The 23,031-nt window shown below is 50.7% G+C and overlaps 1 protein-coding gene across 5 annotated transcripts in view; it reads left to right on the forward strand.

Annotated features, from left to right (window-relative positions):
• Window positions 1–22,691, forward strand: part of Tmem266 (transmembrane protein 266) — a 112,481-nt gene extending 89,790 nt beyond the window's left edge. For 3 of the 5 annotated variants that reach the window (XM_076925311.1, XM_076925312.1, XM_076925314.1), the window contains 4 exons: window positions 367–482; window positions 13,038–13,227; window positions 19,183–19,245; window positions 21,128–22,291. In XM_076925311.1, coding sequence (XP_076781426.1) covers window positions 367–482; window positions 13,038–13,227; window positions 19,183–19,245; window positions 21,128–21,720 — 962 coding nt within the window. In that variant the 3' untranslated portion in view covers window positions 21,721–22,291. Of the gene's footprint in view, window positions 1–366; window positions 483–13,037; window positions 13,228–19,182; window positions 19,246–21,127 lie in introns of all 5 variants that reach the window. The other 2 variants (XM_076925310.1, XM_076925315.1) reach the window with 2 other exon arrangements.
• The last annotated feature ends 340 nt before the right edge of the window (window positions 22,692–23,031 follow it).

Raw genomic sequence — 23,031 nt, forward strand, 5'->3', positions numbered from 1 at the left:
CTCCAGAAACCAAAAAGGCTACATTACAGTTACACCCTATGCCTGCAGGCCCTGAAGTCCCCAGCTCTGCTAGAATTTGTCTTATGGAAACCTGTAACTATAGCAGAAACTAGAATGTAGTCCGTTTTCTTGGCAGTTGTACCAACACTCCAAAACTTCAGGCCTCTGTCACTATGGAAAAGAAGGACCTGAGTTTGGGTTGTGGCCTCTCTGTGCTTTCTGGATGCTCTTGGGTACCTGCCCCCACCCCACATCCCTACAAACTGAGTCTGAGCTTTGAAGCTGCTGCTGAATTCTGGGCTTGCTGCTCCACAGTGCAAGCCTAGCTGCTGGCCAGCTCTTCACATGGCTTCCTCTGTCTTCCAGCCTACGTCCTGCCAGTCAAGTTGGAGATGGAGATGGTCACCCAGCAGTACGAGAAGGCCAAGGCCATTCAAGATGAGCAGCTGGAGAGACTGACACAAATCTGTCAGGAGCAAGGGGTAACACTTTCAGATATGTCCATCTCTGCCCAGGCCTAGCTGAAGTCCCTGTAATGTCAGTAATGCCAGGATGCCAGAGCTTGGGGACTGCAGTCAGAGTGTCCTCAGCCCCTGAGACAGACCTCCCTCAGCTCCCACCTGTGCCCCAGCCCCGGCCTACGCTCCACTCACTACAGAGCTCAGCAAATGTGTGCACAGTGGTTCCTTTGACTCCTCAACCACAGATTTCCACAGCTGATAAGTGTGGAAATCTGTGGAATGTCATCACAAATTGATCCTAGGAAGTGTCTCCACAGGGTGTGTGTGTGTGTGTGTGTACACGTGTATGAGTGTGTGAGTGCACTCAAGTGCACATCTTCAAATCATCCCCCTTGGGATGTTTGTTTATGAACCAATTATTTTTCTATACTTTGGGAACATGGCTTTTCATTCTTACAAAGTATTTCTGAGGCACAAAGAAAACCATTGTGGACCCCACCCTCTGCACATTGTCCAGGGCTCCATGGACCATGGCAATCATTAAGATAGGAGTTTTTACTCTAAAAAGGCAGGAGTGCAGCCTCTGAGTAACTCTTCAGTTCCACTCACTCTCTCACTGATGGACCCAGCCTGGTCATCAGGGACCTGCTCTGTGCTAGTCTTGTGCTAGGCACCAGAACCCCATTCTAGATGGGATATGGGCCAGTTTTCTCCTCATGGGAGCTTTGGAGAAATGCATTTGGTAGCCAAAGCATCCACGAAGGCAGTGTCATACATGCCCACAGTGCCATACATGCCCCACAGGCCCACAGTGCCATACATGCCCCACAGGGACCCTTAAGGCCATGGTCAGGGAAGGTTTGCAGAGAAGCTGATCTGAGCAGAGCCATTTGGGAGAAGAACAGGCAGGAGGCCCAGCATGAGAGTGGGGGCTGAGGTGGGTTGCAGAGCCCGCCCTTGTGAGCTAGGGAAAGCTACAGGAGTATAGGGTGTCCTGTCCAGCAGGACATTAAACAGGGGTCTGGGGAGGTCACCTGAAAGAGAGCAGGGGTGGGGGGGATACAGGCAAAGACGCAAAGAATGGCGAACTGTCTATAGGCTGATCAGATCACAAATTTTACTTTTTCACACGGGGGTTATATACACAAAAAGGCAGGATGTGGGGGAAGGGGATGACGCAGGAGCATAAGTGTTCAGGGGGAGTACAGATATCTTCCAGAACAGAGTATCCGCTGGGTGAAGCTTCAGGGGACAGGTCACTCCGACTCCACCTATGATTCACTTGTCCCTATCTAAGTCAGGGATAATAATAATAATAATCCATCCAGGATTACTTACTTATCTACAAGGTCTATGACTAGAGCCTGGCAACTGTCCTCCAAAGCTGCTTGTTTACAATAGCTTCTAGCCATCTGTTTCAAGGGTTTTATACAGAGACCCAAGACTTTGTGTTAGCAGGCTGGCTTTAAGCCTGTGGCTGATTCCAGGCCTTCAGTGTACAAGCAGAGATGCCCCTGATAATAGGATAGGCTTGGAGGGGCTCTGGGCTGATCAAAGTACCTGGGAAAAGAGGAAGTGTCTCTGTGGAAGTGTTAACCTTCCATGGTTCTTTCTGGCTGCTTCTGGAGAGTGGGCATGAGGGGACAGGTGGGGACAGAAAGCTAGAGCAATAGCAGTCACCCTGGTGAGAGTAGACCTGGGTTTAGGCTGGGAGTCTGGGAAACTGAGCCAGGACAGACGGAAGTGTTACCCAGAAGCCAGCTCAGAGTGGATCAGGGGAGCTTTGGTTCCCTGTACTGCAGGAAAACACCATTGTTGCTGGCAGCTTGAGAGATTCAGCATAATACTGCATTGCTCCTAAATTTACAAATGCCCAACAAAGAGCACAGTCCAGCCACAAGCCACCATCAGTCATGCGTGTGCTGCATGGCCAGGAGTAAACCCTAATGGCAAACTCAAATATCCTGTCCTGCATGTCTTGTGTCCTGTGCCGTACAGGTTCAAGTCACTCCCCACATGTAGGCTCTTCACTCAGGGTCTTGGGATGGGACCGTCCTCGCATCTGCACAGGAAAGAGTAATAAATAAAGAAGATACATGCTAAGTAGTGACATCTGGAAAAGAGATGTACAAAAATGAACTGTTTTAATTTAAAAAGCACCTGAAACCTGTCATCTTAGCTAAGACTGCTGAGAGGGACAGACAGCTGGGGTCCCTGTGGGCAGGGTAGGGGGGTGGTCTGGTGGAGCAGGTCTCATCTTCTGCTGAGAGATTAGGAAGTAGGCTACTGCTCTCCAAAACCAGAGCCCACTCCCCAGAGGCCAGAGACAGTACCTCATTGGCAGTGTGAGCGGAGGTTTGAGACAACCAGACAACAGATACCCTGAAGGGGTTGTAGGTCAGCGTGTGGGATGACCAAGAATGGCCTTAGGATGAGACGGTTCCAAGCCAGCCTTGTTGCCTGGTGGCTGTGTGGCTTGGGTGCTGATAGAACCTTGGTTTTGTTAATCTGAAAAACAGTGGTAGTAGTAAAACCCTCAGAGGATGGTTATGAGATTTAAATACTGTCTAATGGTGGCTCACTCAAGCTGCCTGCTCACTCATGCTCACATACCTGCTTTAGAAATGGTGACTGAGTCGTGGCTTGCCAACATACCCCTCTTAGGGCCAGGGACAGATCTAGGTATCTCACCTGTCATACCCTTGTCTCCCAGCCCACCTTGTTGGGGACCATTCCTTACTGTGTTTTCTATTTAGGCTCAGTGAAAATTGCTCCAAGCTGGTGGTGCATGCCTGTAGCAGCATTCAGAGGCAGAGACAGAAGGATTGTGAACTCAAGGCCAGCTTGATCTAAGAAGTGACTTCTAGGCCTCAGATACATAACGAGAGACCCTGTCTCAAAAAAAAAAAAAAAGAAAGAAAGAACACTACTCATGTCAGGCATGGGACAGCCTGATCCACTCTGGCCAGAGAGCAGCCCCTTACAGGCACTGGGCTAGACTTCTCAATAATCCACATTGTTTCTAGATCTTCAACCTGCTGTCCACCTAACCCTGCCCCAACCCCACCCCCATCCCATTATTCTGTCTTTGCCACAACTCTTGTCTCTCACAGCCGGAATTTTAGAACATATTTCATAGGAGCCTTTTCTGAGAGGAATTTATAGATGCCTCGCACACAGAAGCTGACCTGCAAATGTGTAACACGCAGGTCTCTTGCTTATTTGATTGATTGACTGATAAGTTGATTTATGGAGATGGAGATTTCACTGTGTAGCTCAGGCTGACCTTGAACTTAAGACCCTCCCATAAGACCCTCTCGCCGTCACCACCCCCACCTCACCACTTGGCAATCAACTCCACTTTCCTCTCCTTTAAATATGCTTATGGAAATATCTGCCACGGTTGCATGCACCCTAGTTCTTTTTAAAAAAAAAAAAAAAAAAAAGGTTATTTTTGAGCAGTCTTAGATTTATATAGTTCCCAAAGACCCTATGCAGGGTCACCTGTTTCTAATGAATTAACCAGCACTGAAACATCATTCAAATTACATACCATTCCAGAGTCCATGTTCCATCTCCGTCCTCTGGATTCCTTTGACTCCTCTCTGTGACAGCCCCTCCCTCTTTCCTTGTCTTGATGACTGATGATTTTGGGGGCACTCGCTGAGTGTTTTATAGGGGTCTCCCTATTGAGATCTGGTGCAGTTTTTCTTTGGTAATAATGTTTGGAAGGAAGACTGTGGAGTTTAAGGTGCTGTTCCCACCAAGGGCGACAGAGGCACACTGTCAGCCTGACACTGGCCTGACCACCTAGCTGAGGCTGTTAGGTTTCTCCATTGTAAAGATTCATTTGTCTATTGCCATGGGGCATCTCATTTCTTACCACAGGCCACAACCAGGGTGCCTCAGAGCCCGTCACACTGTAACTGAAGTCTGTGACAGCAGTCCTCTAGTCTAGGGTATGGCTGGTGAGAAAAACAAGGTCCACAGAAAGGAGGTTTCATGCAGCAGTCTGAGGAAATGCCTGTCTACACACAGACGCACGCACGCACGCACGCACACACGCACACACGCACGCCTCTCACACACGCACCATATGAGAGCTCAGATCTGGAGACAAAGATTCACTATTTCCGTCATGACCTCTTCCCATCACTTGACAGTTTTTATTCCTCAGAATCCTGTGAGGAAAGGGAAGCAGAGGACCCGGGTGGGGAGGACACACAGAGATCCATTCTTGCCTCTGAGTCCTGGCCAGCTCTTTGCATTGGCTGCTGCAACTGTGGGATACATGGGTCTCGCAGTCCTCGAGACTGCAAGTCTCTGCTTGCTGATTTTATTCCCTGGTGGGACCACAGCCAGAGTTCTAATGCCTGTGATGAACGAATGGATACCAGAACAAGTGGCTGGTGGCTGTCGTTCAGGGAGGCATTGTGGATCCCCACCCCCACCCCCGCCCCGTCTTCTGTCTTTCTGCCTCTGTCTTTCTCTCTGCCTGTTTCTATCTCTGGCTCTCTCTCGGCCTTGGCTAAATCAATGGCACATTAGATTAGTGGTTCAATCGATGTGGTGTTATGTTCGTCTGAGTCATCTTACAAGCCACTTCTGAGATGTCATGCTTGTTGATGCCCAGGCTTTTGCCATAATTCAGAAACACACCCCAGAGCCCCATCCTGTCTGCTCTGTGCCCTTCAGGCCTTGTAACAGCACTTGGCCCAAACAAGTATAGCCTGGCACATTTGGGAAGGTAGTGTTTACCTCTGTTAGGTCCCATGGAGATGAGAAGGAAGTGGAAAGCTCCTTCCCCAGCTATGTTCACCTTGAGATTCTGGGAAAATACTGATGGTCTAGGATCACTGAGGGGTGACTTAAAGCCAAGGGAGCCCTGTGGTACCTGTGTACCCCTTAGTACAGCTTAGATCCTGTGAAAGCACCAGTTCCCCAAAACAGCATCCAGTGGACAGCAGATGTCAGGATGCTGTAAATTTGCCTCCAGGAGTTGCCAGCAAGCCGGTTCCAGCAAGCCGGTTCCAGCAAGCTGGTTCCAGCTTTGTTCCTCCAGCAACTGGCTGTTTCTCCCCAACCCTGAACATCGGATGCTTTACTGAAAAGATGGAAGCAACAGAGTTGTTATTGTTTGGGTGCCGTAAGGAGGCAGCTTAATTGAATAAAGTGTATGGAGGCTCTTGATGCAGAAGGCAGGGCAAATACTGCTGAATGAGCCTTCGTCGTGGTCATGATTTACACGGATTTGGCTCTTGACAGTCAAGATTGGCAGCCTAGGTTTTGTTAACTCCTCTACAGATGGGAAGACTGAGGTGTCCACAAGCTGTTCCTCACCTGCCCAGGCTTCCTTTCTCTGTACTGCTATAGGGTGTCCACACAGGGCACAGCTAGTCATGGTGGGTACCACTAGCTGCTGAATCAGACTTCGAGGATCGGGGCAGGAGAGGATGCTAGAGTGCTTGCCATGAATGCTTGAGGTTCCAAGTTCAGATTCCCAGCATCTATATGAAGAGCTGTGTGTGTAGCCCATGCCTGTCACCTCAGTGCTAGGGAAGTGGAGACTGGAGGATCCCTAGCTGAACCAGTGAGCTCCAGGTCCAGTGAGAGATCCTGTGTCGATAGAGAGAGTAGAGTGTGCTTGGGAAGACATCCAACACCAACCTCTGACTTCCATATACACAACACATTTACATACTTGTGTGAATGCTTATATATACAAAGAACTCCCAAGACTTAACATACAGAGTGTGTTTGTCATTCTTAGCCTTACCAGAGCAGGTTGAGTGGACAGAGCCTAAGGAACTGTCTGTTCCACTGTCACTCTGGTCTCCAGACTCCTTCCATTGTGTGGCTCTTCTGGATCTTCAGCCAGCAGTGCAGAAGAAAGGAGACTGGAGAGCAGGCCACGAGTCTTTATTTGTCAAGTCTGGAAGTGGTGATATTGCTTTTGCAAGTATTACACAGTTCAAAGATATTAGGTGTCAACACTAGTGGTCTGTGTGCCCCAAAGAGAGAGTCACCTTACCCAAAAAAATGAGGCTAGTGGGACCATAACCCTTTTGTACCATTGGAGGCACAGTTTCATTAACCAAAATCCTCCCTGTGGGAGGTGTCTCTCCCTGGCCAGTTTCCTCAAGAAAAAGATAAGAATTCCCACCCAAGAAGCCCTGTGCATTTCTAAGGCAGAAAAGGTAGAAGGATGCAACCCTCCAGTGCTCACATGCAGGAGCTTGTGGGGACAGGGGGTTAGGTACAAATGGAGTCCAGCTCCTCATCCTAGCCTCGCTCTGGACCTGGAGCTGAGAATCCTAGCAAAGGTCACAGTCTGCACAAACCGCTCCCCTTTGAGGCTGTGCCCAGAGCTCAGAGACTGGGCCAAAGGACAGGGATACCAGGAAACAGATTCTGTTCTGCTTCAGCAGTGGCTCATTCTAGAGTCCTTCCTTCCCTGCAGAAGTCTTAAGCCCCACCTTTCTAGCACAATCGCCTTTGTTACCTGGATTTTTCAACATTTCCACGGAAGAAAGTAAAGTTATTATTTTTTTTAACACAGGAAGTAGTTTGTAAAACAGCTGATAGCTTTAGTGACAAGCCTATTTAGCTGATAAAATTAGCCATCAGAGAAATAACATATGTTATCCTTTGACTATAATTTAAATTTATGGCCATCTACCCATCATCTCCACAGTGGATGGAAAGGGGCCAAGGTCAGTCTCAGCCTCACCCTGCTCCTAAATCATTAGTTTGCAACCATCTCCTGATTTTTATTGTTACCAACAACGGTGAGGGTAATGGAGACAAACATTGGATGCCATCCCAGCAGCAGATGGCTCTGAGGGCTGGGAGGGCTGTGCAGACAGCACTGATAGAACGGAGCCAAATTATTGCTACTGCATTAGATGCCATCGAGGCGCTGGCCACAGTGTGCATTGATCAGGGTCCAGCCCATGCGAGTCGGACTCTGTGGCCAGCCCATTAAAGGCCGGGAAGGCTGGGCGTGGTTACTTTAGAAGGGCCTGGTCCACTCCAGTAATGCACAGTCTGGGCTCTCCACGGGCCCCTGCTGATCAGGTTGGGTTATTAGATTAGAAATAGTTGCTTCCATTTTTTTCCCCTTAGCTTAAGGATGGGCTTTTGTGTAATGTTTGCTTGTGGAAGATTCACTTTGTAATCAGCGGCACTGTGTGCCTACCTTTGTCAGAGGCCAGCCTCTGTGAGCTCTGGAGATCCTGGGGGACATGCTATTTCTACTGATCGTTTTTAGCAGGTTGACTGCGGGGGGTGTCTAGGAATTGGGGGTACACCTGTCCTACTTAGGAGTAACTAGTTTCTTTTCCTTCCTCCCTTCCTTCCTTTGCTCCCTGGGAGTTTTTTGAATAGCTCACACTGGTGGTTTTTACTGGATCCTGAAGCTTGGGTGGGAGTGGGGCGGTAATGAACACCCCAGGCACGCGCTCTGCCACTGTGCACACTCCCAGCTGAGTGATTTGTTGCTTTTGCCCTCATTCTTTCTTCCTTTTCTCTGGGGCTCCAGTTGTGCGTGTCTGTCCTGTCCCATGCTTTCTCCCACTGGCTCTACCTTTCCTCCGCCCGTAAATTTGGGTATTTTTTTAGACCCATCTCCCATCTTAAAGTTCAAGAACTCTGTCTGTCTGTCTGTCTGTCTGCCCAGGCTGCTGTAACACCACCTTCAATACTGTATCATAAAGTATGACTCTCATTCTCCATGGGAAGGTCGTTAAAGGACTATAGAGTTCAGAATAGTCTGAAACTTGCAACCTCTTGCCTCAGTTCTTCACGTGTTATGATTCTGGGTGTGTGCCACTCCTCCCCGCTTGTTTTCTTTCACATATCCACTTAGCATAATTTTTAGACCCTCGCGTGTTAGCTTGAATACTCACACAAGTCTACTTCTTCTAACTGCCTTTTCCTTTCCTAAGTGGGGACTCTTCCCTGCTTCCTTGCATGGCTCCTTAGTCTCACTGGAGGCTACACACTGTTGGTTCTGGATTATGTTATCATTCTTCAAAGAGCCAGTCTTCTGGGAAAGGCTTCAATCAGCAGCAACAGGGTTGGCCCTCGTGAGGATTAGCTGAAACTCAATTTCATTACCCCAGTCTAGCCCCGACCCCCAACCAGAGTCCCAGGCAAGACTCAGAACTCAGCCAGTCCACTTGTCTTGAACTGGATAGAAAGTGAAATGAAGCCCAGAGGAGACCAGGATGCATCCAGTGTGGTGGAAGGGATGGGCTAAGAGCTCAGGGCCCTCCCCCAGGTCCAGCTTTGTTCCTGTGGGGACGTCATCAAGCTGGCCTGTGCTCTGTTTAGCTGTTCCACCCTTCTTACCCACAAGACTCTAAGTTCCCTGACACAAGGTCATGGAGCTGGTTGCCAAAGGCTTTGCTTCTGAACAGCTTGTGGTCCTGGCCTTCCCTTCCCCCAGCACTGAAGGCTCTCCTTCCACTTCCAGGCCTCAATTAACTCATTTAGCTAATAACACCCTGACATTCCTCTGACAACCCTTCAGTCAACTGGGGGAGGTGTATGTAGTTGTATTAAGTATCAGAAGAATGGGGAGCCAGGGTCTGAGGGTCTCACTGGGACACGATGAGAAACCCTCCTGGGTTGTCTCAGCCAGTGCCTAGAGTGGAAGGCCATCTGGCCCATCTGCAGTCAGTCATTGTTACTCGGGGTGATGCCTGATAGTATCCAGATACCCTACATCCTCTGGACAGGAAGTATCTAAAAATCTATCCTAGCTGACAACAGAGTTGCACACCTTTAATCAGGAGGCTGAGGCAGGTGGACCTTTGTGTGTTTAAGGACAGCCTGGCTTACGTAATCAGACCTTTGTCTGGGGGAAAAAAAACAAAAACAAAACAATCAAACAAAACAAAACGCCTCCAGCTACCTATGTAGCAGGCTGCCCCCTCCCACCCCCATCCCAGTGCATGCAGGCACACCCCTGCCCCACCCCCATCCCAGTGCATGCAGGCACACCCCTGCCCCACCCCCATCCCAGTGCATGCAGGGACACCCCTGCTATTAAAGAGCTTCTCCTGGCTTTTTCTCTTTCTTCAGTTTTGCTTTCATCCTATTCCAAATCTGGCCATCTCTGGACCACTACAGTAGACCCACCCCGGTGGGTATCCCCGAGTCTCTCCTTCTCCACCCGCAGCCAGCAGGGTGCTCTCTGTGTGGGTCACAGCACTAATGCCACCCCCTCTGCCCTGTGTGGAAATTTTCAGGTGGTTCCTTTGCTCTGTAAATAAAGACTAAAGTCCCTAAAATATCTCACCCTGGTTACATGGCTCCGCCTAGCAACCTCTGCAGCTTCCCCAGCCCTGCCTGCCTGATGATCTCGGCATTTGGTGTGTTTCTCCTGTGCCTCAGGCACTACCGCAGGACTGGCCTTGTAGAGATGTGTCCCTTGCAGTGGCATAAATCATGTCCTCCCTGGGATCACCCAGGACTCACCTCTAAGCCGGGGAAGAGCATTTTCATTCTAAAACATGCAACAGAATTTTTAACATAGCTCCTACCTGACTTCTGAATGGAGAATCAATGAAAGAGAAAACTACACGGGCCTAGGGTTCACATCTTCAGTTCAGAACTTGTTTCTGAGCATATGTAGTCTTGGCCTGGGCAGGCCCTGACCTCCAGCTGGCTGGCCTGAATTCCAGTGAGACTTGCCAGAGCAGCTCTGGATTGATTACAAGCCATCAATAATGTATCCCTTCAGAGGGGCCTAGGAGGCCATTAGCTGGGCCTGCAGTCAGAGGCATGGCCTTGGAGAAAGTGGCCCCATGTGCCCATGGGAAGTTCCCATCAGCCTCAGCAAAGGGCCCCCATCCCCACAGTTCAGGAAGATTACCTCATGGAACTTGTGGACCTTCTATATAGAGAAGTAGCCCTTATTCCCTGAAAGAAAAAAAAAAAAAAAAAAAAAAAAAAAAAAAAGCCACCATAAAATTTACAAGTCATATTTTCTCAAACTCTGAGACTACTAGCCCATTTGAGGGCTGGGTTGTTGAGGTACAGTGTCCCCAGTCAGGAGTTAGGATTGTGACTGTGCCAGGGTTAGGGGCCCATAGTAGCCCCAGGTTTGGGTTGAAGTGCAGATAGACAGAGGCATGCACTGCACTGCAGATAGACAGGCAGGCACTGCACTGCAGATAGACAGGGGCAGGCACTGCAGATAGATAGGGGCATGCACTGCAGATAGACAGGGGCAGGCACTGCAGATAGACAGGGGCAGGCACTGCAGATAGATGGGGCAGGCACTGCAGATAGACAGGGGTAGGCACTGCAGATAGATGGGGGCAGGCACTGCACTGCAAATTTAGTGGAGTTTGCTTTCATTAGTTTTTAAGAATGTTTTGTGTATTTATTTGCTTATTTATTTTTGCATGCAAAGTAGGTTTCCTGGGGCATTTTTGCACCTATTAAGGGTTTGTTTCTGTTTATCAGCACACAACTGGGGGTAGTGAAGGGTAAACTAATGAATGATCTTAAGGGGGGGGGGTTGCACATTTGCATCTGATTTGCATCTGATTGCCTCTCAGACACCACTAGGATGAAAGCTGAAGGAAGGATCCAAATGCATAGAACTTAGGGAACTTTGAGTCTCATGAGTTGGCTCAAAGAGAATACAGAGTTCAAGGAATTTAAGGAAAATGGAGGACATAGTGACTGACATATAAAAATGCTGGCCACAGATGAGGAAAAGGGACTAACTCTGCCCTTAAGAGCTCCAGAGACTCTGGGAGGAAAGGGACATCAGGGCAAGGGGGCTGGGTAAAAGTCTATACAGAAATGTAAAACATTCTAAGGCTTGTCTGGCCAGGAGGCTACACCACACCCTAAAAGAGGCCATGGGCTTGTCCTCTGGAGAAATGGAGCCAGAAGCCCAGCATATAAGCTCCACATTGACCAAGTAGGTGCCTGAGGAGAGAGCTGCAGGGCTGAAATAAGAGTTAAGAAAAGGACCCCTCCCAGTGATATCCCTGCCCTGCTCTCAGTGCAGAAGCACCCACCCGGAGGTGCATCCCTGACAGAGGTCAATAAACATAAGTGGTCCCAGAGACACGGCATGCAGATAGTGACCCTGGGAGATGCCCAACGCTGGGCTACCAACACTGGTCACCGCTAGGCCACTCCAGTGTGAGTTTCAGTTGTATTCCCATCCTGCTTTCATAAAAATGGATGGACTGAAAATGAAAACAGGCCCCGGGGGTGTGGCTCAGTTGGGAGAGTGGCTGCCTAGTGCTTTGAGTTTCAGTCTCAGAGCTGCATGGAACCCGGCAGAGTAGCATCCCAGCACTCAGAGTGTGGCCAGGGATCACAAGATGAAGGTGAGGTTGGAGCTGCCTGAGACTGCATGGGGCCCTGTCTAAGGAAGAAGAGAGGGAGGGGCGGAGACCAAAGTAACTGAATGAAATCAGTGTGGTACAGAGAATTCAAAGAGGCTGCTCTGACTGAGAGCCCACCGGGTCGGAGACCAGAAAAAGCCCCTCTGAGCAGACATCAGCCAATGATCTGCGACAGAGGGGACAGGGGCATCATCTGATTTAGGTTTTCCAGAGTCAGGCCATGTCCAGCAGTAGAACTGGGGACAAGTGAGCAACCTAAGTAAGTACCTGAAGATGGAGCTGGACTAGAGAGTGGGTTAGATGCTGAGATGAAACAAGGAAGTGAGGAGTTTTTGACTGTAACTAATGTGACACCTGGGGAACGGGTCTGGGAGACAGTGGAGTACTATTTTGACCAAGCGAACTGAGTATATGGTGGTGGTACACAGGCAACTGAATATGTCAGATTGTCACTGTAATAGGGGCCGGGACGGGAGATATGCTTTGAGACCTCATGGACAAATAGGTAACACAAAGCTTCAACACCCTCACCTGTGTAGAGGGTGTAATGTGTACTTTGAACACTAGGTGGCAGTGAATACTCACTACCCACACAGACCCTTTGTCCTACACCCAGATGTCTCAGTAAGATTTGGAGTGTGGACACCTGTCTCAGTCACAAACCCGGGAGACATTTAGAAGCTTTTCTCAGTAGCTTTCCAGTGATGATGGTGGTGGTGGTGTTACCACTGAGGTTTTTTTGTTATTGTTGTTTTTGTTTTTATGTTTTGCATTTTTTACCACATCTTCAGAAAGGGACATAAAACTCAAGAGACATAAAACTGCATTTACAAACCAGGAAACTGAGGCCAGAGAAAGTGAATAAGCTTCCCAAGGTCACATATCCCAGTACTATCTAGCTGAGAGCCATCTCCCACAACTCGTGGAAAAGGGAAATGGCTATTCCTGAAAGACAAGTAAGTCAGACCAGTGTGGACATGCTTAATCCCTGCTAGCTGGTGATGGGAGTCTCCTGACTTCTGTTAAGCACCTGTCTGAGGTGCCTGAGGAGCTTGCCTTTGGGTGTCTCGCCTTTGGGTCCTCGGGCCTTTTATCCCCACATCCCAGTCTGCCACCCAGGTCCCTGTCCTTCCCACCGGTGCCACCCTGCTCTGACCCTGGCAAGCAGACCCACCTGCAACCCTTCTGCCTCTTGCAGTTTGAGATCCGGCAGCTGCGTGCACACCTGGCCCAGCAGGACCTGGATCTGGCAGCCGAGCGGGAGGCGGCGCTGCAGGCCCCACATGTGCTTAGCCAGCCACGCAGCCGCTACAAGGTAGTGGAGGCCGGCACGTGGGCCGAGGAGACTGCAGCCGAGAGCATCGTGGAGGAGCTGAGGCCTTCGCAAGGTGAGCCCCACTGTCCCCAGAGTCCCAAGGATTCCTCCCTCACCTCCCTCCAGGTCTCTGTACAGAGAGGCTAGGACATCCCCGGAGCTGGGACCATCTGCGCCTTCTCATCTGAGGTGACACCCCAAAGTTAGTGCCCTCGGAACTGCCTCTCAGAGCCCAGGAGGAACATCTAGGGGATCGTGGCATAAATTAAAAAGTATTCAGATCTAGTAAAGCCATTCAAATCCCATTGTGAATCAATAGTTGTTACTTTCCTTGTACTTGCAAAAAAAAATAATACAGGATGTACAGATGATGAATGGAAGGCAGGCAGGTAGAGAGTGCAGCCTATCATACTGGGAAAGCCGAATGGGCACCTTGTAGGATGAAACTGGTACTGGCGTGCTTTCTCCAGTTCTCTTTACAATGGAGCCTCGGCTCCTGGGATCCTGCCATCCACTCTTAGAATGGACTTCCCTCCTCAGTTAAGTCAACCTAGATACCCTCATACTCTTCTCTCTTCAGTTCAGAACCTCTGAACCAGAGGTTTGCCTCCTTGGTAATTGTATATCCTGTCAAATTGACAAGCATTAACCATCACGGTGACAGAGCCAGGCTCCTAGTTGGAGGTCTGAGACCTTCCTAATGGACTGCCACTTACCAGGGCCCAGAGAAGAAGTCCAGGCCTAAAACCAGAAGAGTCTGTGGCCTAAGCTTTGCCGGCGGGCCAGATTGAAGTCCATGACCTGAGTGGTAGAGGACACAGGCGCTGTAAGCCCAGCCGGACGCTATTTCTACATGTAAAGCCCATTTCTGCTTCCAGGCAGCTTTGACCTGAGCAGGGGATTTTGCTTCTCTGGATCCTGATTTTTACCTGCTGTCAAGAGGTGTCCTTACAGGGCTGTAAACGAAACAGCCACATCCAGAGGAAGACGGTGCTGGGCCTAGATAGATGTGGGGCTTCGGGACTCCCAAAGCCAGCTTTGATCCAGGAGCGACTTCACCTTAGTCGCCTGTGTTCTTCCTTACATCAAGGGCAGAACTAGAAAGGGCAGGCCAGGCAGGAAGCCACACTTCCTAGCTACATGGCTTGAGACTTTAGTGGCCTCACCTCCAGCTCCCTCTGCTGCCTCACAGGAGTGTGAGTGTGAAGAATGTGAGAGTGTGAGGAATGTGTGAGTGTGAGGAATCTTCCCCCACCAATGTACAGTGACCTTCTAAAGTCATCGTGCTATTCCCAGCTTAACACCTTGACTGGTTCCCCGTGCTCATTCTCTCTCTCTCTCTGAAGAATGCCCAAGTCCCTTAGTAGGTGTAGTCATTTGTTAGATGCCTGTAACAAAGTGCCCCAAGCTGAGGGACCTGAGGAATGAAGATAGCCTCACAGTTCTAGGTTCTAGAATCTGAGATCGAGGTGTTGGTAGGGTTAAACCCTCTGAGTGCCATGATGGGGAACCTATTCCTTCCTCTTCTGTAGCTCTTGGTGGTTGTTGGCAATCCTTGCCTTGTGGAAGCAGCAGTCTCTGCCTTCATCTTTACATGGCACCTCCTTTCGCGTCTGTGTCCAAATCCTGAATCTGTACAGGCCTACTCTACTCTGACAGGACCTCATCTTGGCTAACGGCACCACAGTTGTGTTTCCTGATACAGCTCATATCCTGGTACTGGGACTTGAAACTTCAGTATAACACAGGGAGGAGGGGCATGGTTATGCAATCAGCAACAGATGCTAACCGAGACCCCTTCCTCACCTGCTCCTGCACCACCACCCTCTGGCATCCCTGGATACCTCCCTATCTTTTAATGCACACTTACTTGGTGTATAGCAGTCACCCACACACGATTCAGTCCCCAACTGCATGTCCACAGCTGTCCCCAGAGCCCTCAGTGGCATAGCCAGCACCTCTGAAGCAGAGGACAGAATGCAGAGGTTGCGAGAAGCCTCCATGATTCATGGCCTGAAGAAGTCCAGGAACTCAGGGCATCCCCCGGCTGATTTCTCTCTGACCGGGAGCCATGTCCAGGGTGGGAATTTCTATGACATGAGAAATTACAGTCAAATGAGCGAAGAGCATTCTGGGCCACTCTGAAGATTGAGAAAGGGTAACATTTGTTAGTAGCTGTGACTTCCAGGGTAGCGGGGCTCAGAGGGCCTCCGTATGCACAGCAGGGCTCAGACAATCCAGGCATGAACCTGCAGACATAGCGGTGAGTCACAGGAGCCTTGGGACGTGGCCAGCATCACCTCTGTATGGCTGTCACTCCTTACCTGGGGGAGGGCTGCTGGGGAGGGCAAGAGTGCCCGCTACAGCTCTAGCCCAGCCACATCCCTCTGAGAGGAAAAAGCGTCCTGAAGTTGCCAGCAGGTCCCAGTCAGACAATGCCGACTGCCTTCTGTTTAGACTTGCTTCAGCGCAAATCATTTTTAAAGCCTGGGCTGCAAAGTTCCAGGCTTTGGGGCCTGCCAAGTTCACAGTGCCCCTGTATAGTCATTAATACTTCTCTCCCAAATTTATTAGTCTTGAAACTCGCCCATAACTTATGAAATACGGCTCCTGGTGGGAGTGCCACAGATTTTCCCATATATCACCACTTTGCCGTCCCCCTTGCTGCACCAGCGTCCAGAGAAGCAGCCACAGAGGTGCCTCTGGCCAGTCTGCCCTTAGCCTTCCCTCTGCCAAACAGCAAGGAACAGGAAGTTGAGCTGGCTGCAGGGTTTATCCTTGGGGGAGACAGGACCAAGGTACCCTTGCTGGCTCCAAGTGTGTGGGCCTGATAAAACTGCTGGGGCCTCTAGAAGCCTCGGAGCTCTGTTAGACAGACCTGGAAAAGCCTCACAGACTGGCATCTGAAGAATGTGATCTGAAGAATGAGACCCAAGTCTGGCCTTGAAGGTCACTTAGCCTCTCTGAGCAGGACTCCATGGCCTCAAGTCGCCGCTTTTGCCCTCCTGGTAGTTTTGGTGCATTTTGTAAGCTGTTTAGTTCAACAGCTTGTCTGGTCTCAGAGCCCCAGAAGCTCTTCCCTGAGAAAGCCTGGGGGTTCAGTTGTGTGCACTGCCCTCAGGCATGGCATGCAGCAGGTGCCCTGGGGATGTCAGCATCTTCTCAGGGAGCCCTGCTGCCGTGCCATGCAGGAGTGGGACAATGGGGCGCGGCCTCTTAGGTTCTGAGGTGTGTGAGTCTCCTCAGGCACCCTCCCTACTCAGCCACATGGAACTCTGCTGTCTCATCATCTCCAGGAGGCCAGGCCCAGCCAGCTCACCAGCCTTTCTCCCAGTACCTCCTCTGGACACAGCTTTCTAGGACTAGTCAGGTTGGGTTTGCAGAGTGCTCACTCCGAGGAATGAGTTTCCCAAGACTCCAGAGCTGGAATGCTGTAGCCAAGGATTTGGGCCTGAGAGGCCTGTCCATGGCTAGAGACTCATGTCAGTGGGGCTGTAGCTCCCTGAAAGCAGAAGCCCAGAATGGCTGAAAGACTTGCTTAAGACCACACCTCAAGTATCTTGGAGAGCACCACAGTCTGTTTTTATCTGAAGCTTTTATTTGTACCTTCTCTCCCCACAACCAAGGTCTGTCAGGCTCAGCCCTCAGTGAGTTGCTTCCACAGACCCCTAAGGCTCCTCGGTGCTAAATCAAAACAGACCTTTGCGGCGGGAGGGGCTTGTTATTAGGTGTAAAGTAGGCAGTGCCTTGGGAAGCTGGCTGTGTGGTCAGGGATTCCTCTGCCCAGCCTCATGCCAGTCCCACATGTAAGGTATTAGGGGGAAGAGTAAGGACACAGGCTGGAACAGTGCAGAGAGCAGTTCACAGTGCCGCTGTGGCCTCTTGAGGGGAAATGGAAGGTTTGGAGACCCTGCAGATCTGTGACCTGTCCAGATTTCTGTTTTGCTGCTTGACATATGTCAAACCAAAGCACGGAAGGAACTGAGTGACATGTTTCCTGCTCTTAAAGGCTTTGTGTCCCCTGTATGGATAGGGAGAGAGACTCAGCCCCCGGGTCCTATTCTAGGAGAACGGAATCCAGGAGCCCTGCATGAAGCATGTAGCACCAAGGTCAGCACTATAGGACGTAGGATAGTCCTCAGACACAGAACCGCTGTGCAGCATGGGTCTGGAGCAGCCGGGCAAAGCATACACCCTGGACAGAACCCCAGTGGCCACCAGGGACCAGGCTTGGTTCCAATACATTCAGAAAGGGAGTGATCCCACTCGTTAAACCTGTAGGAAAGTCATAACCTGTAGAAGCCATGAGGTCCCGCCCATAAGAAGCAGGGCCTCAGCAGAGGGGTCAAAGTCCTTTGGCGGGTTAGCTACAGGCTTGATGAAAGTTGGGGTATTAAGGAAGCTGAGGAGGCACTTGTCAGTAACCAGGATCTCTCCTGGGGTAGGGACCCATTCACCAAGGTGAAGGTGGAGAGGTGGGGGAGAGAACATGAATTCCGCTTTGGACTTGACTCCCACGGAGCTAGAGGTCATCCAGGAGGTGTCCAGGCCAGTCAGTACTCAGGAGAGAGGTCTTGGCCGAAGGTTCCCCGACTGAGATTATTATTATCAACACGTGGGTGAAGATGCGGCATCCGTAAACATGTAGGCAGCAGAGTGAGGAGCCGAGGCTTGGGCACCTTGGTGGCTGAGATGTGGGATGTCTGCAGCAGGCTGCAACTCCAGGCTATCACCATCCACCCCAGGTCTGGGACAGTGGGGAAGAGCCTGGGTGTGGGGGGTTGGGTCACGGGAGTGCAGAGTGTTGAAAGCCTGGTGCTCGCCAGGCCTGCAGAGGACAGCAGGGTATCCACTGGCCAAGAGGTTGTCGTGAGTCAGCAAACAGAGTTGCTAAACACACTCGCAGGGTATAGGCCGCTTTAGGGGGATGATTATGTCTGTTTTAGAAGGACCAGTATGTTAAACAGCCGCAGGCTGGTCAGGTCAGTGCTGAGGATGGGTTACAGTCACGATGGGTTCATCTCGGTTCCCATGTGCAGGGGACTTGGGGGCTCTGAAAAGCCTTATGCATAGTTAGGCACCAATTTCCTGGAAATGCCCTGCTGCTCTGAATGGTGGCTTTGCCCCAGCCCTTGACTGTGCTCCCGAGACAGAAACTCCTTGCCTACTACCTGGCAGGGAGCTAGGCCCTGGGTAGGTAGAAGGCATTGATTCCTCTCTGGGAGTGGCAGATGATCCAGATACTTCTGGGACCTTCTGGTGTCTCAGGGCCTTCTAGCCCACACAGTCCAGCTACATCATCATCGTATGTAAAAGCCCTGGAGGGACCCTCACGGAACGAAAGGAGAAATGGAAGTCTAGCAAGGGGACAAGACCTGATCAAGATCGGGACCAATGGTAGCACCTGAAAACAGCACCTGATTAAGTGAACAGTCCCTGCTGCCTGACCCATGGCCCAGTGGCCCTGCCCATCTATGGTTTGCTGGGAACAGTCAGTCACCTCTTCTTCCCAGTGTAGTGGCAGAACTAGGCTGTAATTATAGCTAAGGTTGTGGATGTCCACAGAGAATCTGTGCTGGCTAATGCAGGAGGCAGGAGCCAGCCTCGGCCACACCCTCTGCTCAGCATCGGTTGGGAACACACCTCTGACCGCAGGCATTTCAAGATCAAAGAGGCCAAGAAAGCTTTTAAGATCCATGCATCTCCCACTCAGTCTCTAGATCTGAAGGTGGACTGGCTTTAGCAGTTAACTCAGGTGTACCTCAGAAGGTAGCCTCAAAAATCACCAAGTCTGTCACATGCAGACTCAGCTGGCAGATAAGCCAGAGGGTGTGCTGGGGACTCCCGCATGCATCTAAGGTCTTCTGTGTGTCTGGCTCTGTTCTAAGAACCTGACCTACCTGTTAGCTCTCTGTAATCTTCACAATAACTCTGGAGTGTAGCCATCACTATCCCCATTTTACAGTGCTCAGAGGGCAACTTAGGTATCACTCACCCCATGCACCCCTCTCTGTCCTCATCTCTGTAGAAGCCACGGTGAAAGATGACATGAACAGCTACATCAGCCAATACTACAATGGGCCCAGCAGTGGTAAGTGTGGGTTGGGACTGTTTGCATGCACTATGCAGCCCCAGGACACTTGTGACCCCAGCAAACCCTAAACCTAAAGATAGGTACAGTCTGGCCTGGCTTCAGGTAGCAAGGCCTATTGTTAGGAGCCTGTAGACTTTGATGGCAGAGCTCAGGGTTAAAACACACCTAGAGCCTTAATCCCCAGCATGTGGGTTAGCTGAAACTGATGCCCTAGAGCTGAGCCTGCAGCTGCCATGGTCAGGGCAACCCAATCCATCTCTGACCAAGAGAGGTGAGTGCAGAGCCCTACAAAGGGGGAAGGGTTTGTAGTTCAGAACTCAAGTGATCTCCCATCCCGTGCTCAGGTGACCCTGGTGGAAAGCAAACCTATTCAACATAATTGGCTAAAGGGGCAGCAGACCTTGGGTAGTCCTGACATGCTTAATGCTTCCTTCATACCCTTGACATCCTCAAGGATGCCTAGTGTGTTTTTTGTGGGGGAGAGTGATTTTATACCCAGACCTTTTAGCATATTGGTTTTCTATGGCCAAAGTCTTAAACCTTGAGTTTGGATTTTACAGTCCTTGAAATTCTTGCACTCTTCACTATAGACATAGAAAATATATGCCATATAACACGTATTTGTTTTTCTTCTTCACTATTTAAAGCCTAAGGCCTCTTCTCTCTTTCCTCCTTTCCCCTGGCCTCATCCAAACTTCTGGTTCTCCAGCTCTGACCCATCTTCTCAATTCTCTCTCCACAACTTTGGGGAGAGCCCTGTAGCTCTCCAGCCAGTATACAGCTCTCCCATCAGCCCCACTGCCTCACAGAGACAAGAGTTGCTGTGTGCTGACTGCCCTGAGGGTAGTCAGTCTTCAGAAAACAGACTACTCAGGACATGCACCACACCTCCAGCCCATTTAAAATTCCCAAGAGTGTGGCAAGGTGGATCTCAGGGGCTCTCTGGCTGGCCAGCTGGTAAATCCAGTCTCCAGGAGAGATCCTTGCTCAAAAAAATAAGGTAGAAGAAATACAGGAAGACATCCAACTCAACCCCTGGGCTCCACTCTCATGGGGGCAGGTGCTGGTACACTCATGAGCATGCACACATCAACTACCACCACCACCACCGCTAGTACTAGTAATAATAGTAAGTCACTGACTCCTCAAGAGAACCCCATTTCGTTTTCCTGGGTTGATTGGAATGGACTAGGTTGGTCTATTGTGAAGATATTTCTGCATCTTGGTTTAAATGAAAGCCCACAGCAGGCTATGTGAGGTTCTTCTCCCAGATCATTTCCACCCCTCCCCCCCAAATAAGCAGTCCCCACTGACTGAGCACAGTGTGGGCCTCAAGGCCAAAGCACTAGTGGACTTCTAAAGCCTCTACTGGAAAGAATCGTGGGTCCCACTTCATGGGTGACTGGATTGTGGGTCCTGCTTCATGGGTGACTGGCTAAAGAGTGTCACATATCTGTACTTCAGTTCACCAAGGGGGACTGGCAATATCTCCCTCAGTGTGGGCAGTGATAATGACCTGGGTTCTCAAAGACTGCCCTTCACCATGGCTGCCTCTGAGGCCTAGCCACACTTCTGTTGCCCAGCCCCACACTGGGCTTTAAAGTCCAGCCAGACGGGCAGAGGCAAAGTGTGATCAATAGAACCTTTCTTAGCTGGGCAGTGGGGCAAACACCTTTAATCCCAGCACTCTGGAGGCAAAGCTAGGCAGGTCTCTATGAGTTTGAGGCCAGCCTGGTCTATAGCATGAGTTCCAGGACAGCCACCAGAGCTACAAAATGGAACCCTGTCTCAAAACAAAACAACCAAATTTTATATAATAAAATATATTATATAATATAAATTACATAATAATAAATATATATGTATTTCTTTCTTGCAGACAGTGGAGCCCCAGAACCAGCAGTATGTGTGGTCACTACAGCTGCCATAGACATCCACCAGCCCAATATTGCCTCAGACCTTTTCTCAGTCGACCTGCCTCTGAAGCTCAGTGGCAACAGCACCTGCGCCAGCGGCACCTCAGAGACCACCTCCCACTCGGCCTGTGGCTCAGTCACCAGGGCCCAGAGTGCCAGCAGCCAGACACTGGCTTCCTCCACAGACTGTAGCACCCCCCGAGAAGAGCTGTCCTCTAAGCCCAGATCTTCTCCCCTGCCACTGCTTCTGCCCCCTCAGCAGCTGGTAGCAGAGGCCACAGTCCAGGACCTGATGTCCTCTCTGTCAAAGGACCCCTGCCCATCCCATAAGGCCTTGGACCCAGCACCCCTGGCCCAGCCTACCCCAGTGGGCTCAGTCCAGACCAGCCCTGAGCTGGAGCATAGGGTAAATCTGTTCAATCAGAAGAACCAGGAGGCCCTCCCTGTTCTTCAGATCAAGCCTGTCATCCACTTGCAGCCCACAGTTGGGCTGGAGGAGAAGTTCAGATCTTTGGAATCCAAAGAGCCAAAGTTGCATACAGTTCCTGAGGCCTAGAGAGCCTACCGGCTTGTTGAGTGCAATGAGGGGAGACAGCCATCTTGAAGCTCTTTCAGGACCCCAGAGGCCACCCAGGGCCATACATGGGGCTCAGGATCCCACCTGATCTCCCTCAGGGTGCTGTCTGCCTCTAGGGAGGTGACACCAGGCAGAGGCCACATGCCTCAGACCTCAGTCAGAGTCCAGAGCTGGGGCCTCCTTTTGCCCTGCTCAGGAGAGGGTGGTGCTCCTGGCTGGGGTTTTGGGTTTTTGTTTTATTTTGTTTTGTTTTTTAAAACCATTTTTATATAAACCAGCCTATGGCCCAGCTTCAGCAGGGTAGAGTGTGGGGGCCAGCTCAGCCTCTTTCGTTGCCTTCGTTCCTGATGCCCACCCCGGATTCTCGGGGACAGCACTGTGAGCAGGGGCTGCCCAGCCTCACCCCAAGCGGTCTTTCTGGAAATGCTGGGGGAGCCGACACAACCACGGAAACCACATCCGAGCCTGTCTCACCCGTCATTCTCTCATTCCAGCATGGACACTTCTAAGTCTTCATAGGCCATGAGGGGATGGATCTGGAGGTGGGAGGGGGATGGGAGGGGCGGGGCAGCCATTTTATGACCCTGGCTTTAATAATAAAAGCCAGCTGCACTGAGACTTCTGGATAGCAGAGGTTTTTGTTTGGTTGCCATTGTCTACTGTGGTTCAGAGTTCACCTGATGCACACTTATCTGGGCCACTCTATCTCCTCTCTGGCAGCCCCAAGGCCTTTACAGAGCTAAGAGCCTTGAGCCCATCGGTGTAGGCCAGTGAGTGCTTTCCCCGCCCCTATCTCTCCATCAGAAAGGAACCCACAGCTGAGCCTCCCTCACTAGCAACTCCTAAGCAGCTCCTGGACCCAGGGCTCCACCCCTGGGCCTCAAACTCAACCTGGTCCAGAGCTGAGCTCAGCTTCTGTTTTGCCATCTGCCCAATTACAGAAATGCATGACATCACTGGCTTTCTGTCCATCTTTGGTCATTTTCCTAGATACCTGACCCCAACTCTCCTCCCGGCCTTGATGAGGCTCATGTCCTCCAGTGGGCTGGACTGCAACGGGCTCAGACTGGCCTCGCTCTGGCTTTCCTTCTCCACCACATCCTCCCGGGCTGCTGTACCACCTGCCCCAAATCTTTCAGAGTTGTGTGTGTATGGGGCAAGGGCAGGAAGGGATGGTTTGCTGTTTTTAAGGGATCCTATTCCTCTACATGACAAGATGAGAGTCACAGCCATTTGTGACCTAGCTCAGACTTCTTTCAAATCTCCTCTTCACTCTTTATAGGTGCTTGC

The sequence above is a fragment of the Arvicanthis niloticus genome, chromosome 26, assembly GCF_011762505.2.
Source record: "Arvicanthis niloticus isolate mArvNil1 chromosome 26, mArvNil1.pat.X, whole genome shotgun sequence".
NCBI classification, from domain to species: domain Eukaryota; kingdom Metazoa; phylum Chordata; class Mammalia; order Rodentia; family Muridae; genus Arvicanthis; species Arvicanthis niloticus.